General features: G+C 51.6%; 1 protein-coding gene across 2 annotated transcripts in view; it reads left to right on the top strand.

Annotated features, from left to right (window-relative positions):
* Nucleotides 1-2,613: 2,613 nt before the first annotated feature.
* Nucleotides 2,614-20,316, top strand: part of WSCD1 (WSC domain containing 1) — a 73,718-nt gene continuing 56,015 nt past the window's right edge. For both annotated transcript variants that reach the window (XM_043994198.1, XM_043994197.1), the window contains exons 1-2: nucleotides 2,614-3,058; nucleotides 19,394-20,066. In XM_043994198.1, coding sequence (XP_043850133.1) covers nucleotides 19,622-20,066 — 445 coding nt within the window. In that variant the 5' untranslated portion in view covers nucleotides 2,614-3,058; nucleotides 19,394-19,621. The remainder of the gene's footprint in view (nucleotides 3,059-19,393; nucleotides 20,067-20,316) is intronic.

A 20,316-nucleotide genomic window follows, 5' to 3' on the forward strand; every position in this document is an offset into this window, starting at 1 on the left:
TGTCTCTGTCTCACTCCCTCTGCCTCTCTGTCTCTCTCTCCCTGTCTCCTCCTCCTCCTCCTCCTCTTCCTCCTCCTTCATAACCTGCCCATTTATTTATTTATTCATTTATTTATTTGTTTGTTTGTTTGTTTATTTATTTATTTAGGGTGAGGCAGTTGGGGCTAAGTGACTTGCCCAGGGTCACACAGATAGTAAGTGTCAAGTGTCTGAGGCAGGATTTGAACTCAGGTACTCCTGAATTCAGGGCTGGTGCTCTATCCACTGCGCCACCTAGCTGCCTCTCCTTTCCAGTCTTCTTACACCTGATTTCCCCACATACTCTTTGATCCAGTGACCCTAGCCTTCTGACCATTCCATAAACAAGACTCTCCAGCTCTTGGCTCCAGGCATTTTTCTCTGGCTGTTCTTCCTCCCCACCCCCCCACCCCCCCACCCCCACACCCCCAGTGCCTGGAATGCTCTTCTTCTTCCTCCTCCTCCTCCTCTTCCTTCTCATCTTCTACTCCTGGATTCCTTTGGGTCCCAACCCAAATCCCATTTACAGGAAGGCTTTACCAGCCCTTCTTAATTCTAGTTCCTTACTTCTGTTAATTATTTCCAATTTATTTTCTTTATAGTTTGTTTGTAACTATCTGTTGGCATGGACTGTCTTTTACCATTTTTTGTATTCCCAGCACATAGCACAGTGCCTGACACATGATGGGTGCTTAGTAAATGCTGACTGGGCAGATGGGTGCTTGCTGTTGTGTTGAGGTCAGGGTGGTCAGTGAGGCTGGTTATAGGGCAGGCACCTTCTCCTTCTCCTGTCCTTAGGGAGAAGTCCACGTCACACAACCAAGATAGCTCCTCACTTCGGCCAACAGTATTCCTCTGCCATTTCAATTATTCAGGGAACTAGCTGGTACCTGTTGGGCACTGACGGTGCTTTGAGCTATTCCCACATAGAGAAACCAGACCAGAGCTACTCATCAGCAAGTCAGGCTGGTGTCACTGACCTGAGAGAGCCCCAGCCTCCAGGTCCCCAGGGCAAAAGGGCATATGGAGAGGCTGGAGACTGGCAGAGTGGGGAAGCTGGTGAGAAGGGAAGCTCAGAAGGGCTGGATACACCCCTTGTGTGCTCACCCGTGAGATGGGTGTCTCTGGTTTGGGGTGTGATTATTGTCAGTCAAGAAGCATTGAGAATGTGCCTACTCTGTGCTAGGTACTGTTGGGGACACAAGGAAAGTACAACCACAGCACTACCCTCGGGGAGCTCATAGTCTGGTGAAGGAGACAATAATGTCTGTACAAGATGTTTACAGGGCAAATGGGGGTGACCTCAGAGGGAAGGGGGAGGAGGAAAAGGCTTCTTGCAGAAGGTGGAGGTAAGGAAAGAACATTCCAGGCACAGATCGGGAACAGTTAGTGCATTATGGGAAGGACTGTGGAGTCTGAGGAACCAGGATGTGGAGGAGTCAGGATCAGGGCTGGCCAGAATCTCTAGGAGCCCACAGGGGCTGGGTTGTGTAAGCCTGTCCATATCATGGAGCTAGTCTGCCTGCCTGTGCAGGCATGGAGAATGGGTGTCACCACAGAGCATAGTGTGTGTGTGTGTGTGTATGTAGATGAGTGTGTGAGTATATGTGGCGGGGGTATACTGTGTCATGTGTATGCATGTGTATGTATGTGAGTGTGTATAGATATGTTGGTGGCCAGGAAGCCTATTGTGTGGTGTGTGTATGTGTATGTGTATGTGTATGTGTATGTGTATGTGTATGTGTATGTGTATGTGTATGTGTGTATGATTATATGTGATGTGTGTGGTATATTGTACGGTGTGTATGTATATTATATGTGGTGTGTGATTATATGCGAAGTGTGCATCATGCATTGTGCATATGTGTGAGTGTGTGTATATGTATGAGTGTATGTGTGTGATTATATGTGGTGTGTGTATTTCTGTGAGTGTGTGTGAGTATATTTGAGGTGTGTATGGAGGTATATTGTGTGGTGTGTGTCTGTGAATGTGCGTATATGTATGGGTATATGTATGTGGTTATATGTGGTATGTGTAGATGTGTTGTATGGTGTGTGTGTATATGTCGGGTGGGTGGATATGTGTGTGCACATGTGCCTGTTTCCCTGCCTCAGTTTCCCATGTGACTTATACATTTGGGTGGCTGGGTGTCCACTTGTGCTCTGTGACCTGTGATTACTGTCTGCACCACAGAGCTTACCTGTGTATCGATGGGTGTCACTGTGGTACGACTGTTATGTCACTGTGTCACTGTTTTGTGTGGCTGTTGAGCTCGGATGACTGTGTGTGACTGGTACCTGTATGCCAGTGAGGGTTCTCTGATGCCCAGGGCACAGCTAGGTGCTACCTCTTCCCAGGTAGAGGCCTGGGAGGGAGGGAGGAAAGGATCGGGGGAAGGAGGGGCCCTGGGGTGGAGGCGACAGGCCGTGGCAGGCAGGGGCGGAGAAGCCTCTGCTGGACCGGTGCCTCTAGGACCCGAGCGGGCTGCTCTCTGCCAGGATGCTGGGCATGTGCAGAGGAGGAAGGGGTGGGAGGGGGGTGGAGAGGAGGGAGGAGGAGGTGGCGGCGGCAGCGGAGCAGGAGGGAGGCGGAGCCCCAGCCCGAGCCCCAGCAGTGCCGCCGGGCTGTGCAGGGCAGGGCTGCTCCGGGCTCTTCTGTGGCGGCTTAGGGCAAGACGGACCCGGGCTGGTCTGGACTGCGCAAGCCGGGCCGGGCCGGGCCGGGCCGGGCCGAGCGGGGGCCACAAGCGATTGACTGACTGACGGATCAGAAGCTACCCAAACTGGGGCGGGATTGGGGGGGGGGGGCGGGGGAGGCTCCGGGCACCCCGGCAGCAGTGGCGGCAGCCAGCGGCGTAGGAGACACGGGAGCCTGCGGACCGGACTGAAGGAGGGTCGGGAAGTAGGTGAAGGGAGAGGGGGGAAGGCAGGTGCGGCGGCGGCGGAGGCGCCACCCCCCCCCCCCCAGGATGCCCTCGGGAGCCCTGACGCAGCGCGCTCCATCGCCCTGGACCGGCTGCTCCCAGACCTGCGCTCCGAGGTGAGTAGAGCGAGCAGCGAGTGAGCTTGGGCACAGCCGCTGCACCGCCGGGCCTCCTTCTGCTCTCTTGGGAAGGGGACTGGGGGGCGGCGGCGGCTCAGGGTCCGGGCTCCGAGATAGCCTTCCACACATAACTTTGTGTCCTCTTTCCCACCCCGAGTCCCACATGTGACAGAGAGCCCCCTCCGGGCAGCCCCCTGCCGCTAGCACTCCTGATCCCCAGCTTGGAACCAGAGGGAGAATTGGGGGCGGGTGTGGGGGCTTCCTTCCTCTGGAACGTGTGTGTGTGTGTGTGTGTGTGTGTGTGTGTGTGTGTGTGTGTGTGTAGTGTGTGTAGTGTGAGCAGAACTGGGGTTCCATTGAAGTGGCTTGGGGGGGGCCCACTTTCACACGCTCGCGGGCATACACACCAGCATAACCACACATTCCCGGACATCCCCCCGGAGCCCTGACTCTCCTCCCCAGAGAGGGACAGAGGACTCCTTGGCCGCAGCAGTCCGCTCTTGGTGGAAGAACTGCTAGGCTTCCCTCTGGCCCTGCCTGGAACCCTCCCTCCCCAGGTTCCCAATCAGCCTGAATTTTTCTCTTCTGACCGTAAACTCCAGCAAAGGGGCTGCTAGAGCAGACGTGGGGTGTTTGGAAACCACACAGAGGCAGAGCGAAGCATCTGCCCAGATGTTGGCTGGCACTGGCTGAATGGGCCCTAGCGATAGCTTAGTGGGAGCCCACGGTGGGGCTGTTGCTGCCCGGAATTGCGGGCAGGCTGCCATCCTCCTGAGGGTTTGGGCACATGCCCAGATAAACACCAGTCGGACAGAGGTGTAGGGGGCCAAGCAGGGTCTCCTCTGCTTGCCCAGCTGCCACTAGGGCAGCAACACTGGGGAAGGTGATGGAAAAATCCCAGGGAGCCTTCCCAGTGAGGCCACATGCCCCATTTGCTGCTGCTCCCAGCTCCATCAGCCCAACAGGACCGGCAGCTCTGGCTCCTCTGCTGCCCTCTTGCCTAGCTTTCCTCCCGGTTCGGTCCCTGTTACAGGGAGGGCAGGGAGCAGAAACACTGTTTTCATCCTCACATCTGAACTGGCCCCCAAAGCCAGCCCTTCCAAAGAAATAACCCAACCCCAGGCTGCTTGGAAGACAGCCCCTCTTCTGTGAGAGAGCAGCAGGTGCCTGGCTGACTGGCTGAGGCTCACTCTCCTGGGGGTGGGAAGAATGGCCTTCCTCTGCCCCCTTCCTCCCTGGGCGTTACTATAGCTGCCCTTCTCACTGGGGTGGTGGCTCTGAGCCAGGGCCCTCATGAAGAACTCGGGTGGGAGGGGACAGCACAAGCTTCCTGATTCCACTCTCTGTCTACCTCCATTCAGCCTCAGAGGTTCCTCAAGTTGGTGCGTGGAGTGGGAGTGACCTCTTTACTGGTCATTCTCTCAGGACTCAGAGCTCAGGGGTTGAAACAGGCCAAAGATGGAAAGCCAGACCTCAGCTTATTCTCAGCATCTTTCCCAGTGTGGAGGTGGAGAGGACGACCGGGCCAGCCCTTCTCTGCACCAGTGTGTCTGGCCCAAGCATTGGCCCTCAGCCCTTCACATCATCAATCTTAAGGTGTCTTCACTCTGCCTGAGGACATGTGGCAGAGAGGAAGAGAAGCTTGAGTCAGTAGAGGCTGACACTACCCCTGCCCCTCCGCATGCGTAGCTGTCCACAGAGCTAAGTGTGATTTGAGAAGTCCCTCAGGCTCCTGGAGGGATATGGGGAGAGCCCTCAGTACCCACTGCCTGGGGATGGCCCTGTGTGTGGAGCATCTGGCCAGAGGAAGCACCCTTGAACAGACCTGCTAAACTGGCCAGCATTGTCTGGTTGGCAGTAGAGTGGTGTGTGTGTGTGTGTGTGTGTGTGTGTGTGTGTGTGTGTGTGTGTGTGTGTGTGTCTGTGTCTGTGTCTGTGTCTGTGTCTGTGTCTCTGTGAGGTGGGGGAGATGTGGCTCTGAGCTAACCTGACCCAGGGCCCTCACCCTGGATGGAGACTCTCCAGCTGTAGCCTCAGGACATCAGGACCCCCTCTGCCAGGCATGGCCTGTGCCCCTCCAGGGTGGTGCTCTGTGGCCAGGGGAGCTGGCATTCACCCTCAGCACTCTCAGTTTCAGGCTTCGAAAGGGAAAAGACTAAGAATGGTCTTTTTAGCCCCTCTTGGCTCTTCCTGGTCTCCTCCCCCAAAAGAGACCACATGTTCCTGCCTATAGCAGGGTTGTGGGGTGCCCATTCTCCTTGTAGCCCCACGTGATATAAACACTGCTTTCATGGCTGGGTGAGTGGGGAGGGGGTCCCTGTGTATTCCTAGAACTGGCTCACTGTCCCCAGCCTGCCCTCACATTGGCCAATCCATTCCCAGAGAAATACACCTACTCCCCAGTTACAGTCAAATGCTCTCTGGATCCCGGGGGGGAACACTGGTGAGAGAAGATCTGCCCTTTCCCTCCAAGTGACTATAGGTAGATGTTTAGTTCTCTGGGGACTGAAGAGCTTTTAAAATCACTTTTTTTTTTTTTTTTTTTTTGCGGGGCAATGGGGGTTAAGTGACTTGCCCAGGGTCACACAGCTAGTAAGTGTTAAGTGTCTGATGCTGGATTTGAACTCAGGTACTCCTGAATCCAGGGCCAGCGCTTTAACCACTGCGCCATCTAGCTGCCCCCCGACTGAAGAGCTTTTGAACCCTAGACCCAGGTCCATGAAGAACTGGGTGGGGGGGAAGCAGAGCCAACTTCCTGATTCCACTCCCCGTCTCTCTCCATTCACCCTCAAGGGACCCTGTCTCACCCTTGCCCCAACCCTCAGAAAATAAATCAAGCATGCAGGTGTTCCTGGGGACCTAGTGTGACAACTTTCCCGAAGTATCCTCAGCTCCTCAGTAAGCAAGCAGGCACTTGATGGAACCCTCCCCAAAGCTCAGCCCCCCTTCCCCAGCCACCTGGCCCTTTGGCACAGGGAATAGTCACAAGTTTTAGGCACAGTAGGGCAGCACCTGCAGTGTGGACAAAGACCTGTGGGCTGGAGGCTGCAAAGGGTGTGGAATTTACCTGCCAGGCTCCTGTTGGTCACAGGCAGCTCCCAGGGCCAGAAGGGGCCTCAGAGGCTGCCTACGACCACCCCTCCCTCCTGATGAAGACATAATCCCCTTATCTACAGCCTTCGTGACCTCTGCTTGCAGCCCTCCTTGGAGGATAAAGTCCCACCTCACACTTACCGACATCTCTGAGAGTGAACAAGTTCCTTGGGGCACCCGATCAGCACAGGCTTCTTTGTCACTTCCCCCCACCCCCCCCCCCTTTGCTTCAAGCAGCTCTGTGGGACTCATTGCCTAGTCTGCATCAGCTGAGGGTGGGGGGAGCATTTCTGCTTTCTCTCCTTGCTTCCTAGAGCTGCCATGAGGGTCAAAGAAGTCAATATGAATTAGTCACGTTGTTGTTGGTTTAGGCACCATTGGCCAGGCCCTGGGCTGGGGGCTTCCTCCGTGCAATCCTTGGGTCTGAGGAGGTTGGGGGTCAGGGAACGTGGGCCACAGAGCCTGGGAAGGTCAGACTTCCTTCCATGAGCATCTCTCCTCATCTCCCCCAAGTCAGTCTCTGGCTGCATGTCCTTCTTGCAAAGGCCTGAACTTGATGGTCAGTCAGTGGGGGGCCTCATGGGGAGAGACTGCAATCCAGTCTGCTCCTGTTCTCATCTTCATAAATCCTTGCCCTAGGAAGGGGTTGCCTGGGAGAGAAGTTAGCCAGGCAGGGAAACCGAAAAGGGTTGTGGTGGAGAAGGCCCAGGGCAGGACCAAGGTCTGCTGCTGGGCTTGGCCAGGGCAAAGGGAGATCTCCCTTGGGCATGGAGAATCAGGGAGACTTGGTATGGGACAGGAGCCATTCCATAGGGCTTAACAGGAACATTTTCAAAAAAGCAAAGGGGCAATGACAGATCCTTTCAGGAATCAAACCTATAGCCAAAGTGTTGGAAATGGGGCCTTTGGGTTCTCCTTGTTTCCCTGACATAGGAGGGAGAGTCAAGATGCCTGGCTTCTGGACAGCCTCTGAGCAAACCGCTTTTCCTTCCTGGCCTCGGTAGCCTCCTCTTTAAAATGGGGCACTGTTTCTTGCTTATACACCTGAAGGGAGTTTGGGGAAGATGAGGCAATCTCTGTGTGACTAGTGGTTAAGAAGAGCCAAGTGTAGAGAGGACCCCAGTGGGAAGGGTGCTTGTGGACATTCTCTCAGGGAAATCCCATCCTCCCCTAGGGAAGGTTCTCAAGAGTCTAGTGTTTGCAGGAATACTGACCTGGGACAGGGTGGAGACAGAACAACCAATGCATTGCTCCCTATTCCTCATCAGCCAAGGCCCCTCTCAGGAGAGGCTAGAGGACACAGGACCAGGGTTGATAATTTCCCCTCCCATGCTTCCATGGAACCTGCTATTGTATCTTTAAGAAAGGATTGGATCGTAGGGAGCTACAGTGTATCTGCCATCTGGGAGGAGCTTGACAGAAGACTAGCTGTCAGTTTAGAGGAAGCCATGTGTGAGATGCAAGAGGAAGGACAAGAGAACTTTTCTCCTGAGAGAGTGAGTGATGGCATTGGATGGAGAGATCTCCATGATCTTTCTCTCTGTGGAAATACTGAGACATGTCTGTGTTGTTTGTAGCTGGCTAGCTAGTTGTTGTACCAAGATGACATCACTTTGCTGGGGTCGAGGTACAGGGTGTCCAGCTGTGGCCAATCAGCCCAGTGTGAGCTCCTCCTTTATAACAATGTGAGTGAATTGTAGAGTCAGTTACACTGATGTTTACTGAAACCTGCAAGACTGGGTTATTTGAGATACACACACATACACTCATGTGCACACTCACATGGGCCAGCTCACACAAAATGTTCCAGCTCAAATATTCTGGGGAAAGATCTTGAAAAGTTCTGGAAGGGCAAAGTTGGGGCTGGGCCCTGAGGGGTAGTGCGGTCATTTTTAATGGTATGCTAGGTTAAGGACAGGCAGGGCCAATAGCTGCTGTTCAGTCCATCTCTGCCAGAAGAGCAAACCCAAGTCCAGAGTGCAGTGACTTGCTTAGGGTCACACCACTGAAAGCACAGCCAAGATTGGGGTCCAGGGCTTCTGATTCCACCGACAGCACTTCTCCAGGGCACCAGGGAAGCCACAGTGATTCAGGATTTTTCTGAGGCTTGGCCAGTCTTGCTCTCTGATGATTCACATAAGGAACTTCCTACAGTATGAATTGAACTGGACTTTGGGCTCACATCTTGGATCCCACACTAACTAGCTGGCCTCCATGGCCCTCAGTTTCCTAATCTGCAAATGGGAATGATAATGCCTGAAAAACCTACATAAAGGGGAAAAGGGAATAGGCATTTATGCAGTGCAGATTGTGTGCCTGGCACTGGGCTGGACACTTCCACAAATATTATCTCCTTTGATTGTTAAAGCTTCCCGTGAGCATCAAGTGAGATGGAAGCTGAAAAGCACTTTGTAAAATTCAGAGAAAAGCATGAGTTGCTGTCATTGTCACTATTGTCATTGTCATCATTGTTGCCATTGTTGTCATTGTCATTGTCGTCATCGAAACCATTGTTGTTGGTGTTGGCATTTCCTGTGTGTGATGCTTCTTTCCTTGGGGCCAAAAGCACCACTGGATCCCTCCTACAGACTGCTGTTCCTGATTTCCCCAAGTTTGGGCTCACTTTCTGTTTTCATAACCTTCTTATCTTGTGTATTGCGTATGTGTCTGAATCTTGATTTTCCCTAAGAGAATGTCAGCTCCCTGGAGGTGGGATTGCTTTTTGTTTTCTCTTAGCATCCTAAGAGTCTAGCTCAGGGCCTGACACATACTAGGTGTTTAAGAAACCTTGGTTGTTGGATTTCATCCAAGTGGCTTGGATACCTTACCTCAGTCAAGTTGACTTGGGTAGGCAGATGAAGTTGAGAATTCAGGCAGAAAACACTCAAAAGTCTCTGGAATGCTCCCTCTCCTCCCTCCCTCCTCCCCCTTCCCCCTCCCCTCCATTTGTCCCCCTCCTTTCCTCCCCCTCTGTCCCCCTCCTTCCCCTTACTTTCTCTCTCCCCACTCCCTAATTCCCATATCATGAATGCAGGTCCTGGCTGCTGGGCAATCACAGACCAGAGGTCTGACCTGCCATGCTGTGCAGCCTTCTAGGTCCCTCCTGCACAGTAGACTGTATTGTGTCTTCTCTCCATGACTTTCCCTTCAGAGGAGGAGGGGATTTGACTGGGGCCCTGCTTTCTAAGAACACTCTGGTTTAACAGCTGATGAATGTCCTCTGCATCCAGTCCTAGCCTGGAGCTGGGAGATACCCACAAAGTGCTGAAGGAAGGGCAGCTGGAATTGTGCCCAGTACTGACACCCAACATTTCTGGTCATGCCATAGATACCATATGGAGAGAATCAAGAATTTGGCCCAAAGAAAGTCACACACAGGGACTTTTAGAGAGTCCCTCTAGTAGTAGCCTCTTCCTTTCCCCGGGCAAAATAAAGGGTGAAGAGGGAGGGAAGGATAGACAGAGACAGAGAGACAGAGATGGGGGAGACAGAGGGAGAGGAGAAAGACAGATGGAGAGAGACAAAGAGAGACAAGGTGGGTGGGGGGGGGAGAGATTGAATATCCATGATTTTATTTTAGAGGTGAGGAGAGTAGCTTTTAGAAAAGGAAAGAGAATTGCCCAAGGTCACACAGCCTTGTGTCCTGGTTCCCAGGCTGGGCCCCTTCTGCTGCTGCCCCACCCCCTACAGTTCGGCACCTCAGAGAACAAAGGCTCTGACTATGAATAGGGTGCTTGGGCCAGTCCTCAGTCCTTGATTTCATTAGTTCTGAGTAACATAAATTAAACAGGCAACAAGGGCATGGTTTTGCATTAGCAGATATTACCTCATGTCTGTCCTGTTCCTTGTGTGTTTAATTCATTAATCCACAAAGGTTGTATGTCTGCTCTTCCAAACAGATCCTGGCAATCTCACAGTCTTAGCTCATACAAAACCCAGTGGCTTTTTTTTGGGGGGGGTCAGTGGCCCTGGGGGAGGGGGCAGCCTCTGAAGGAGACCCTGAAGGACTGCCTTATGTCAGAGGCGTGGTCCCTTCGTACAGTCTGGTCTTCATCTCTGACTTTATGGTCCAAGCCTTTGGAATTTGCTTTGGTCCAGAATTTGACTCAGGAAAACTTCCCTCATTTCAATGTGGGTTATGCTGATCAGGAGATTGGCTCCACTCTTCCTCTCTTCCTCCCCACCACAGCCCCATGCACACATAGGTCATGAGTTTAAACTTTGGCAAGAAAAGAAGGTGATGCTGTCCATTCAACTGCCAAGGCAAGATAGTCAGCCAAGGTGACTGGGACAGGCTGTGTCAGGTTGGGGGTTAGCTTAGGAGCCTTCTCCCAGTGGATCTGCCCAGCCCATATAAAGGAGAGTGGACCCAGAATTGTGGCATTCTCCTTATGTAGGATTCCTGAGCCAGCAAAACAAAGTGCAGTTTTCCAGGAGGTGATAAGCAACAGAACAAGACAAAGCCAGAGGTTACATGTTAAAAGTCAGGAATGATTTTTAGAGCTTCCTGCCTCTGGATCCAAATGATCATTTTACTGATGATGAAATCGGCCCCTCAGGGCTGAGTAACTGCACCAGAGTCACACAGAGTGCAGGTGTCAGACCGAGATTCACACCCAGCCTGGCCCAAATCTAAGCAAGGACAAAGTCATAACCCCCATAGGATCATCTGTCTTTAAATAAATGAACAAGCAAGCTGACTGGGGGTACCAGTGAGATGGAGTGGTATACCCAATGACATGGGCATCACTGAATCTGGATGGGTGGGCTCCAAAACTGGTCTGTGTCTCTGGAACAGTATGTTTTATTCAAAAGAAATCTGAGACATGAGGCTGTTAACATAGACTAGGGGACCAGTAGATCAGCCCCTTCTGTTCCCCCTTCCCTTTGGGAGGGGAAGTGTGCTGGTAAATGTTTAACAACTGGTGCTCTAGAAAAAGTATACACAAAACACTCTAAATGGTTAATTATTAACATTTTTATTAACATTTATTTATTTATTTTATTAACATTATTAACATTTTTCTATTTTTTAACACTGTTTTCTTAAGCCTGGAAAACCAATGTTTGAGACTTAAAAGAAGTCAGGGACGTCCATAGGAGGAGTTGAAAAGGGAGACTTTTCTTCTTTTTTTAATTATAAAAGTATTTTATTATTTTCCAGTTACATGTAGAGATAGTTTTCAACATTTGTTTTTATAAGATTTCTAGTTTCAAAATTTTCTCCTTAACCCCTCCCCAAGACAGCAGGTAATCTGGTTATATATGTACAATCACATTAAACAAATTTCTGCATTAGTCTTGCTGTGTAAGAAGAATCAGAGCAAAAAGGAAAAACCTCAAAAAAGAAAAACAACAGTACCAAAAACAAAAGAAATAGTATGGGGCAGCTAAGGTGGTGCAGTGGATAAAGCACTGGCCCTGGATTCAGGAGTTCCTGAGTTAAATCCGGCCTCAGACACTTGACACTTACTAGTTGTGTGACCTTGGGCAAGTCACTTAAGCTCCATTGCCCTGCAAAAAAAAAACCCCAAAAAACAAAAAAACCCAAAAAACCACCAACAAAAAAAGAAATAGTATGGTTCAATCTATACGCATATTCCACCGTTCTTTTTTTTCTGGATTTGAAGAGCATTTTCCACGATGAGTCCTTTGGAACTATCTTGTACTGTTGTATTGCTGAGAAGAATCAAGTCTATCATAGTTGATCAACACATCATGTTGATGGTACTGTGTACAGTGTTCTCCTGGTTCTGCTCATCTCACTCATCATTAGTTCATGCAAGTCCTTCCAGATTTCTTACAGCACAATAGTATTCCATTACATTCTTATACCACAACTTGTTCAGCCATTCCCCAATTAATGGGCATCCCCTCAATTTCCAATTCTTTGCCACCAGAAAAAGAGCAGCTATAAATATTTTTGTACATGTGGGTCCTTTTCCCTTTTTTATGATATGATCTGCTTGGGAAAAAGCCCTAATAGTGGTATTGCTGGGTCAAAGGGTATACACAGTCCCATAGCCCTTTGGGCATAATTCCAAATTGCTCTCCAGAATGCTTGGATCAGTTCACAGCTGAGAAAGGAGACTTTTCCAGGTATGGAGGATAGCCAGAGAAAAGTTTTGTTGTTCAGTTGTTCCCTACTCTTCATGACCAAATTTGGAGTTTTCTTGGCAAAGGTACTGGAGTGGTTTTCCATATTCTTCTCCGGGTCATTTGACAGAGGAGGAAACTGAGCTAAACAGGGCTGAGTGACTTGTCCAGGGTCACACAGCTAGGAAGTGTCTGAGTATGCATTTGAACTCAGGTCTTTCTGACTCAAGGCCTGGTGCTCTTTCCATTGCATCACCTTGATGCTGCCAGAGAAAATACCTAGAACCAAGAGATGGAGGGTTTTGTTTGTGGAAGTAAGGTGTAAGATGCCTGGGGAGATAGGAGGACACAAGGTTATGAGGGGCTCTGAATGCTAAATAGAGGGTTTTACATTTGATCCGGGAGGTGGGAGATGCTGGAGTTTGTTGAGTGAAGGGTGACATGGTCAGGCTTGTGCTTTAGGTAAGTTACTCCACTGGTTGAATGGAGGATGGAGAGAGACCTGAGACAGATAGACCTAGCAGCTACTGCATAGATTCAGGTGTGAGGTGATGGGAGCTTGCACCAGTGTTGGGGGCATATTGGAGAGATGTTGCAGTGTCTCTGTACCTCTGGAAAGGTGAAGTCAAAAGGCCTTGACACCATATTGGACCTGGGAGGTAAGAGAGTGAGGAGTGAGAATGATGCCTAGGTTGGGAGCCTGCTGATCTGGGATGAGGGCATTGCCCTCTTACCAATAGGGAAGATGGGGGAATGGCTTAGGGGGAAGGTTAGTGAGTTCTGTTTTGGACACGTTTAGCTTAAGATGTCTACTAGATATCCAGTGAATTTGAAGGTTAGCAGAGAGATTGAGAGAAGTAGGTTTGAGGATCATCTGCCAAGAGATAGTCATTAAATGCATGGGAACTGATAGCATCAGCAAGTGAAATAGTATATATAGAGAAAAAAGGGCCCAGGACAGAACCCTGGGGTCACCTATGGTTAGTAGGCATGATCTGAAGGAGGACCAACAAAGAAGACTGAGGAGTTACCAGGGAGGAAGAGAATCAGGAGGGGGGTGTCCTAGAAGGAAGAGAGTGATCAACAGTGTCCAGGGCTGCAGAGAGGTCAGGGAAAATGAGGACTGAAAAAAGTCAATGGATTTGTAACTTTGGAAAGTAGAGTTTCATTGGATTGAGGAGGTCAGAAGTGAGAGCAGGGATGAGGTTAGTCCAAAGGGCAGGTGAGAACTAGGACTATTAGTGGAATGGAGGGATTGAGGAAGGACTTTTTCAGGATGGAGGAGACATGGGCATATTTGTAAGCAGCAGGAAATGAGCCAGTAGAGAGGGAGAGGTTGAAAACAAGGGATAGAGATAACTGTTTTATAGAGTTTATTTTAGGTGGAAAAAAAGGTTTCAGCACAATCACAATAGCTCAGAGCCCCCAATTAAGAAAATTGCTAATGTTCTGTCAGAGGCTTAACTCTCTACCCTAATTAATTTAAGTTTTATCTCTGGTTAACCCCACCTTCTTTATGTCTGAGGCAAAGATCCGGACACCGGGAATGTTTACATTAGAGAAGTAGGCAGAGTATTATACTACCTGTAACTGGACAGACATGGGAAGGGGAAGCAGGAAAAAGCAGACTTTTCCTTTTGGGGAAATTTCTCTCAGTCGTTGCCGAGGAGAGCACAGCCAATAGCTTCAGCCAGAGCCCTAAATTGTGGGATTTCTGCCCCTGTGGCCCACCTTGACCCCCCCCCCTTTCTCTGCCACAGCCCCACCACCCTACCCCCTTTCCTTTTCACTTTTGGCTGTGGGTGATGCACTAGAGATTTCCTTTCATCTTGGCTCATCTCCCTACTGCTCCTGCTGCTCCTGAGCTCTTGACCTCCCTGCCCCTTCCTTACATTTTCTTGCTGTGTATGTTCCTTTAATGGGGAATGAGGAGAAAAGGAATAAGCATTTATTAAGCACTTACTGTGTACCAAGCATTGTGATAAGTACTTTACAAATATCTGATCCTCACAAAATGACTCTGAGAAGGCCTGTAATTATTGGGAGGGTTATTATTAATCCCCTTTTTTTAGTGGAGGAAATGGAGGTAAGCATAAGTTAGAGGACTTGCCCAAGGTCACACAGCTAGAAAATGTCTTAACCCAGATTTAAACTGGAATCTTCCTGACTCTAGGCCCAGCTCTTTTATGAACTCCTGGGTGTGACTCAAGGCCATCTTCCTGCTCAAAGATCTAGACGGCCCCAAAGTACTTTCAGAGCTGAGATGTTCTGTGTCCCTCTGAACAAAAATCCCAGAATACCTGTCAGTTCTTAAGCCTCTCTTATATTAGGGAGATGTGTTCATAGTAAGAAAACAATTAACAAGAGAGGGAAAATGAGGTGGGGAGAATTTGATGAAGGTCAGTGAAGGGAGAAACAGAAGAAGCTTTTGTCACCAGAATGTAATAGAGATGAGCTGGACCGTATGAGGAAATAGAGCAGGCATTTGCGAAACCTCACCACTCCGGCATGGAGGCATTATTGGGTGGTAGTGGAAAACTTCAGCTTCTTAGTTCCCTACTGGAGGGAGGCCTTTCTTTCTCTGCCAACCCCCCCCCCCCCAACAACTCATAATTTCTTGACTTGCTTCATTGATAAGCACATCCTTTAAAAGACAGAGGAACCAATCAGGAGAAAGTCTCTTCTGGATCTGATTCTCACCAGTGGAGGTGAGTGAGAATTGGTTGGTGGGGCTAGAAGTCATGGCAACACCTGTGTGTGTCTCCTCCTTCCTAAAATCTGTCATGTAGGGCTTCTGATGTGTCCTAGATTTGAATAGGCAGGATCCCATGAACTAAAAATCTGTAGAAGTCACCTGAAATGAGATGGGAAGCTCTCACAAATGAAATTCTGAAGAAAGAGAAAAATGTCTATTGTTGAGGGAAATGGGTCTTTCCAAAGAAACTGATGTGGATGCACAGGGAACTCTAGCTAATTTACATTAAATGGCTACACCAGAACAGAAATGGAAGCAAAGTTAGGTTTAATTCATGCAAAAATACAAAAAAGTTAACAAAAGCATGACACAGAGGAGGTAACAGGATGAATGTAATAAGAGGTTGCTTACCATTTACATATATTTGGGCATGAGAAATTGACTTTGTGTGGACCGAACCTCCCATAGGCAAGGACAAAGGGGAGTGAAGTAGTGTTTGACTTGCTGTAGTGTTTGACTCAGGCAGAAGTAACAGGAAGATTCTTGCAATCAAGAATCCAAAATGGACCTGGTGTAAGGCATACTTGGTAAAACAGACCCCCTCCCACCTGTCCTGGAGCTCAGGTCACTTCCCTCAAGAGCTTATTGCTACTGGATCTAGGGAGCGACATTTTTGTTATTAATTTTCCCTTTATATAAAATCTCCTAGTGATAAGAATTTGTGCTGGCTTAGGAGTAGTCTATTGCTGCACCTCCATGGTGTCCTGCCGGATTCCCTTTCTAGCTCTGCCTCAGGCTGAAGTGGGGATGCTTCTCCCTCATCTGGGCTTCCCCCCAAATATGCCCCTGAACTGCAGCACTCGTCACACAAGGAGGATGGGGGGCTACTAGCCAGGTGTACAGAGAGGAAAGTGAGCAGAGGGGAGGGAGGGGGAGAGCTCCTTGGGGTGGAGTAGCCAGAGGCTTGTGCTGCCATCTGCAGAATGGACACCAGCCCCTTTCCCCTGTGGGAAAGAGGAAGAAGGGGACCAGCAGCAGCAGAGGGGGAGGGGGAGGAGGAGTAAGGGAAGGAAGAGGAGAGGAGGAGGAGAGAGGATGAGGAGGAAGAGGAGGAGGAAGAAGAGGAGGAGGAGGAAGAGGAGGAGGAAGAGGAGGAGGAAGAGGAGGAGGAAGAAGAGGAGGAGAGGAGGAGGAAGAGGAGGAGGAGAGGAGGAGGAAGAGGAGGAGGAAGAAGAGGAGGAGAGGAGGAGGAAGAAGAGGAGGAGAGGAGGAGGAGAGAGGATGAGGAAGAGGAGAGGAGGAGGAAGAAGAGTAAGGGAAGGAAGGGGAGGAGGAGGAGGAGGAAGAGGAGTAAGGGAAGGAAGAGGAGGAGGAGGAAAGGAAGAGGAGGAGGGAAAGGAGGAGGAGGAGGAGGAGGAGGAGGGAGGCCACCCCAGGCATTGCTCAATTCTGGTACTGTCTTTTGGTTCTGCTTCCTTCTGTTCAATACAGCAGTGACCTCAGCAGCATCAATAGCAGCTGCTGCCTGCCAAAGTCTCAGGAGGATGGAGGGGACAGCACATACCTGGAAACCCTAACCCATCGTGATGCTTAGCCCTGGCCTGTTCTCATAGTGCCAAGAGGAGAAGGAAACACAAATTCTTGAATTCTCAAAACGCCTTTCAGCTCCCTCAGATATCTACAAACCCATTGTAGAAGTCTAGCTTTAAAACTCACCACCCAGGGGGCAGCTAGGTGGCGCAGTGGGTAGATCACAGGCCCTGGATTCAGGAGTACCTGAGTTCAAATCTGGCCTCAGACCCTTGACACTTACTAGCTGTGTGAACCTGGGCAAGTCACTTAACCCCCATTGCCCCCCAAACAAACAAACAAACAAACAAAAAACCTCACCATACACTGGTAGACTCAAAATGTCCAGTAGCAATCCTTTTAGAAAACATGGTGGTCTGATTGGCAGGCTGCCCCTGAGACCATTAACCAAGCCCAGATCCGTGGGTACCAGACCCAGACTAGCCCTTCATGGGTTGGTCTGGTCAAGGAAACAGACTTGCCAGGGTACTGTATGAGTCCTTCCTGAAGGAGATGGGATATTCAACCATGGTCCCCTGCCCTGAGCTGCCCAGCTGGTAGCTGGCAGTGGTAGAGCCAAGAAGTTATGGAAAGCCTCCTGAAGCTGCTGGACAACCCATTCCTAGAGCTGGCCATTCATTTTACAGATGAGGAAACATAGTCACAGAGAGATCAAGTAACCTACCGAGTTACTCAGCTAGATGGGATCTGAACTTAGCTCTTTCAATCTTGAGTCCAGCCATCTGTCCACCATTCCACTATCTCACTCACCCTACAGCTTCCTTCTCACCTTGGACCACCCATCAATCTGGTAGTCTTCTTAGCCTGGACCATCCCTGCTCTGTGCCAGTTCCATTCTCCCACTGGTGAACTCTCCAGAGGAACCTGTTTGGGGGAGGGACCTAGAATGACCAAGGTTCATATCCACCCTCCCAACTCTGCTTCTTCTGACTGAGGACTTGGCACCATGGCCCCAGGGGCAGGGGTGGGGGTGCCTCTCCCTCACCCACTTTCTTGTGGAGTCTTTCCCACTAGATGCCTGCTACATGGTAGTGGGCACAATAAAAACTGGTTGCTTGATGACTCTGCTTTTCCTTGTGCTAACTCCTTCTGCTCTCCATTCTGCTTGAGCTATGTCTCTGGCAACGTGAGCCCACACTACACAGGGGTGAAGGCCCAGAAGCCTTTGCTTTGGGCCAGACTCTGGGAGCTTCTGAGGCGGCTTCTGCTTGGTCCCAGAATGAATATAGGCCTTCCTGTTGCAGGCAGGTAGGCGTGGCCACTGACTCTACCTCCTTCTCAACACCCTGGCTGCAGGCTTGCTGTGGGACCCTAGGTATAGCTGTTCCAGGAAGTTTGGACTACCTAGGGGGTGCTCCTGGGACTTCTGTCCCACTCTGAATGGAGGCTGCATATGTCAGCCTGCTTTGGCGGCCACAAAGGTCTTGGCTTAGTTTTGGTACTTCCTCTGACATTTCTGGCGTTCAGTTTCCTGTGTCCAATGTATTTGCGTTTGATGGACCCTCAGGTCCTGCTTGTTCCCAGTATTTTATTATTACAGGGCTGGAGGAAATTACTTTTAACTGGCCCATCAGTCAGTCTACCTTCTTTCTGCCTTAGTCTGACCTGCCTGCCTTTCTTTTGGAGAGCTGAGGCCTGAGGTGTCACAGACTGACAGTCCCTGGATCCAGAGGACCACCTGCCCAGTTCTGGAAACTAGTCATCCTCTGTCTTCTAACAGGGAGGCTATGGGCTGGTGGGGACTGCACAGGAGAGGAGAGCAGGAGAGAAGAGGCTTGGGAGTGTGTGTGTGTGTGTGTGTGTGTGTGTGTGTGCTCGCGGGAGAGCGAGCACGCAGGCCCGACCGCCCTCCCTCCCTCCCTCCCTCCCTCCCTCCCTCCCTCCCTTCCTCCCTTCCTTCCTTCCTTCCTTCCTTCCTTCCTTCCTTCCTTCCTTCCTTCCTTCCTTCCTTCCTTCCTTCCTTCCTTCCTTCCTTCCTTCCTTCCTTCCTTCCTTCCTTCCTTCCTTCCTTCCTTCCTTCCTTCCTTCCTTCCTTCCTTCCTTCCTTCCTCTACTCCACTCCTCCCTGATTCCCTCTCTTCCCAGACCAGGAGCTCTCTATAGTTACAAGAAAATTAGACCCCTCTAAAGAAGCTCGTCTGAACCTGGCACACGGTGACTCCAAATGTTCAACAAGGAAGTTCAGGGGATGGGGGCGTCCCCAGTCCCCTCCCTTGCCAGCCCCGCCCCCTCCAAACTCGAGGGAGTCCGGGCTGCTCCCATTTGCAGGCAGGCAGGGGGCTGCCCACGTGAGGGGCACAGAGGAACGATTGACCGAGAGGCTGGGGGGCCTCTGGCCTGGCCCCAGCTCTCATTAGTTACCGGCCGAAGGGTTAGTCACAGCTCACAGGATCTTTTCTTCCCGGGACAATCTCCCCTCCTGTGCAGAGCAGCCTTCCTCGTGGCTCAGCCAAGACGGAAGGCAGCTGAAGAGGCATCTGCCCGCTCGCCCGCCCGGGAGCCGGCCTCTTTGGCCAGCGTGCGGCGCTCTTCCCCTCTCCCCACACACCCTCCTCCTCATTTGAATACAGGTGCACTGGCCCTGCCTCTAGTCCAGGCCGGGCCGTCTGCATGCAGCCGAGGAAGGAGGCGGGGACGGACCAAACCTCTCCTTCCTCCTCTCCTTCCTCTCCTCTTTTGTGGCTAGTGAGGTCCAAAGCCAAGCCAGGGAGACTACCTGGGGTCTGGAAGAGTGACCCCTGAGGACCCACAGGAGTCCGGGGGCTGCCTCCTGGCCTCCCGGGGCTCCCTCGAGGCTGGGCCCCAGGAGCTGGGTTCTGGCCGGCCGGCTCTGAACCTTTCTCTCTTTGCCCTTCCAGCATCCTGTCCTGTTTGAGGGTCTGACGATGGAACCGTGCCAAGGGCTGCTCGGGAGGCATCCGCGGCCACAGGCTCCAGGGGCTCCGGAGGCAGGTTATGACGGGCCGGCATCTGACTGGCAGCCCGAGAACCCGGGAGCCGAGGCGGGGCGGATGATGGGATGAGCCGGTGGTCAGCCCCCAGCCAGCCAGGGATCTGACCGCTGACCCCCCACCCCCAGCAAGGGCATGGCCAAACCTTTTTTCAGACTCCAGAAGCTTCTTCGGCGCACACAGTTCCTGCTCCTTGTCATCACGGCCGCCTACCTGATGGCTGGAAGCCTCCTGCTGCTTCAGCGCTCCCGCCTGGCCGTGATGCCCCAGGGGCCCCGGGCAGCCCCCGGCCCGCTCCAGGCCCTGCCCGTGGCTGCCGTGGCCTTGGGCGTCGGCCTCCTGGATGGCGGCTCCAGCCCCCAAGAAGACCACGAACTCCTCCTGGGCGTGGACGTGCTTCGGCGGCCTCCCAGGGCCGAGCCCAGGCTTGGGCCCCGCGGGCTCATGGCGCGGAATTCTGAGCCCGGGCAGCTGCGGCGGCGCAGGTTCCGTCACTTTGCCAGTGACCAGGACGGAGCTCGGGGCCCCGGGCCCCAGGCGGGGGACCCCAAGGTCCTGAAAGAGGCCTCCGAGAGCCAAGGTAAGCCCGGTGGTTCTGCCTGGGCCATGGGCGTGTTTACTTATTGCGTGGGGCGGGGGTGGGGGGCGCTCTTCACACCTGCACCCAAGACATAGCCCCTCTGCTCTCGGGCTACAGGGCCGGAGTGCTCGTCCAAGTCTACGTGGACCATGAAGATGGAGGAGGCGGAGCCGCGTGCACCGTTGTCTGTTCTTGTAGTCCTTCCTCCCGTGTGTTTATTAAACCCTTGCCTTGTGCCTGGCACTGTGCT

Source organism: Dromiciops gliroides, chromosome 3, assembly GCF_019393635.1.
Source record: "Dromiciops gliroides isolate mDroGli1 chromosome 3, mDroGli1.pri, whole genome shotgun sequence".
In the NCBI taxonomy this organism is placed as follows: Eukaryota; Metazoa; Chordata; class Mammalia; order Microbiotheria; family Microbiotheriidae; genus Dromiciops; species Dromiciops gliroides.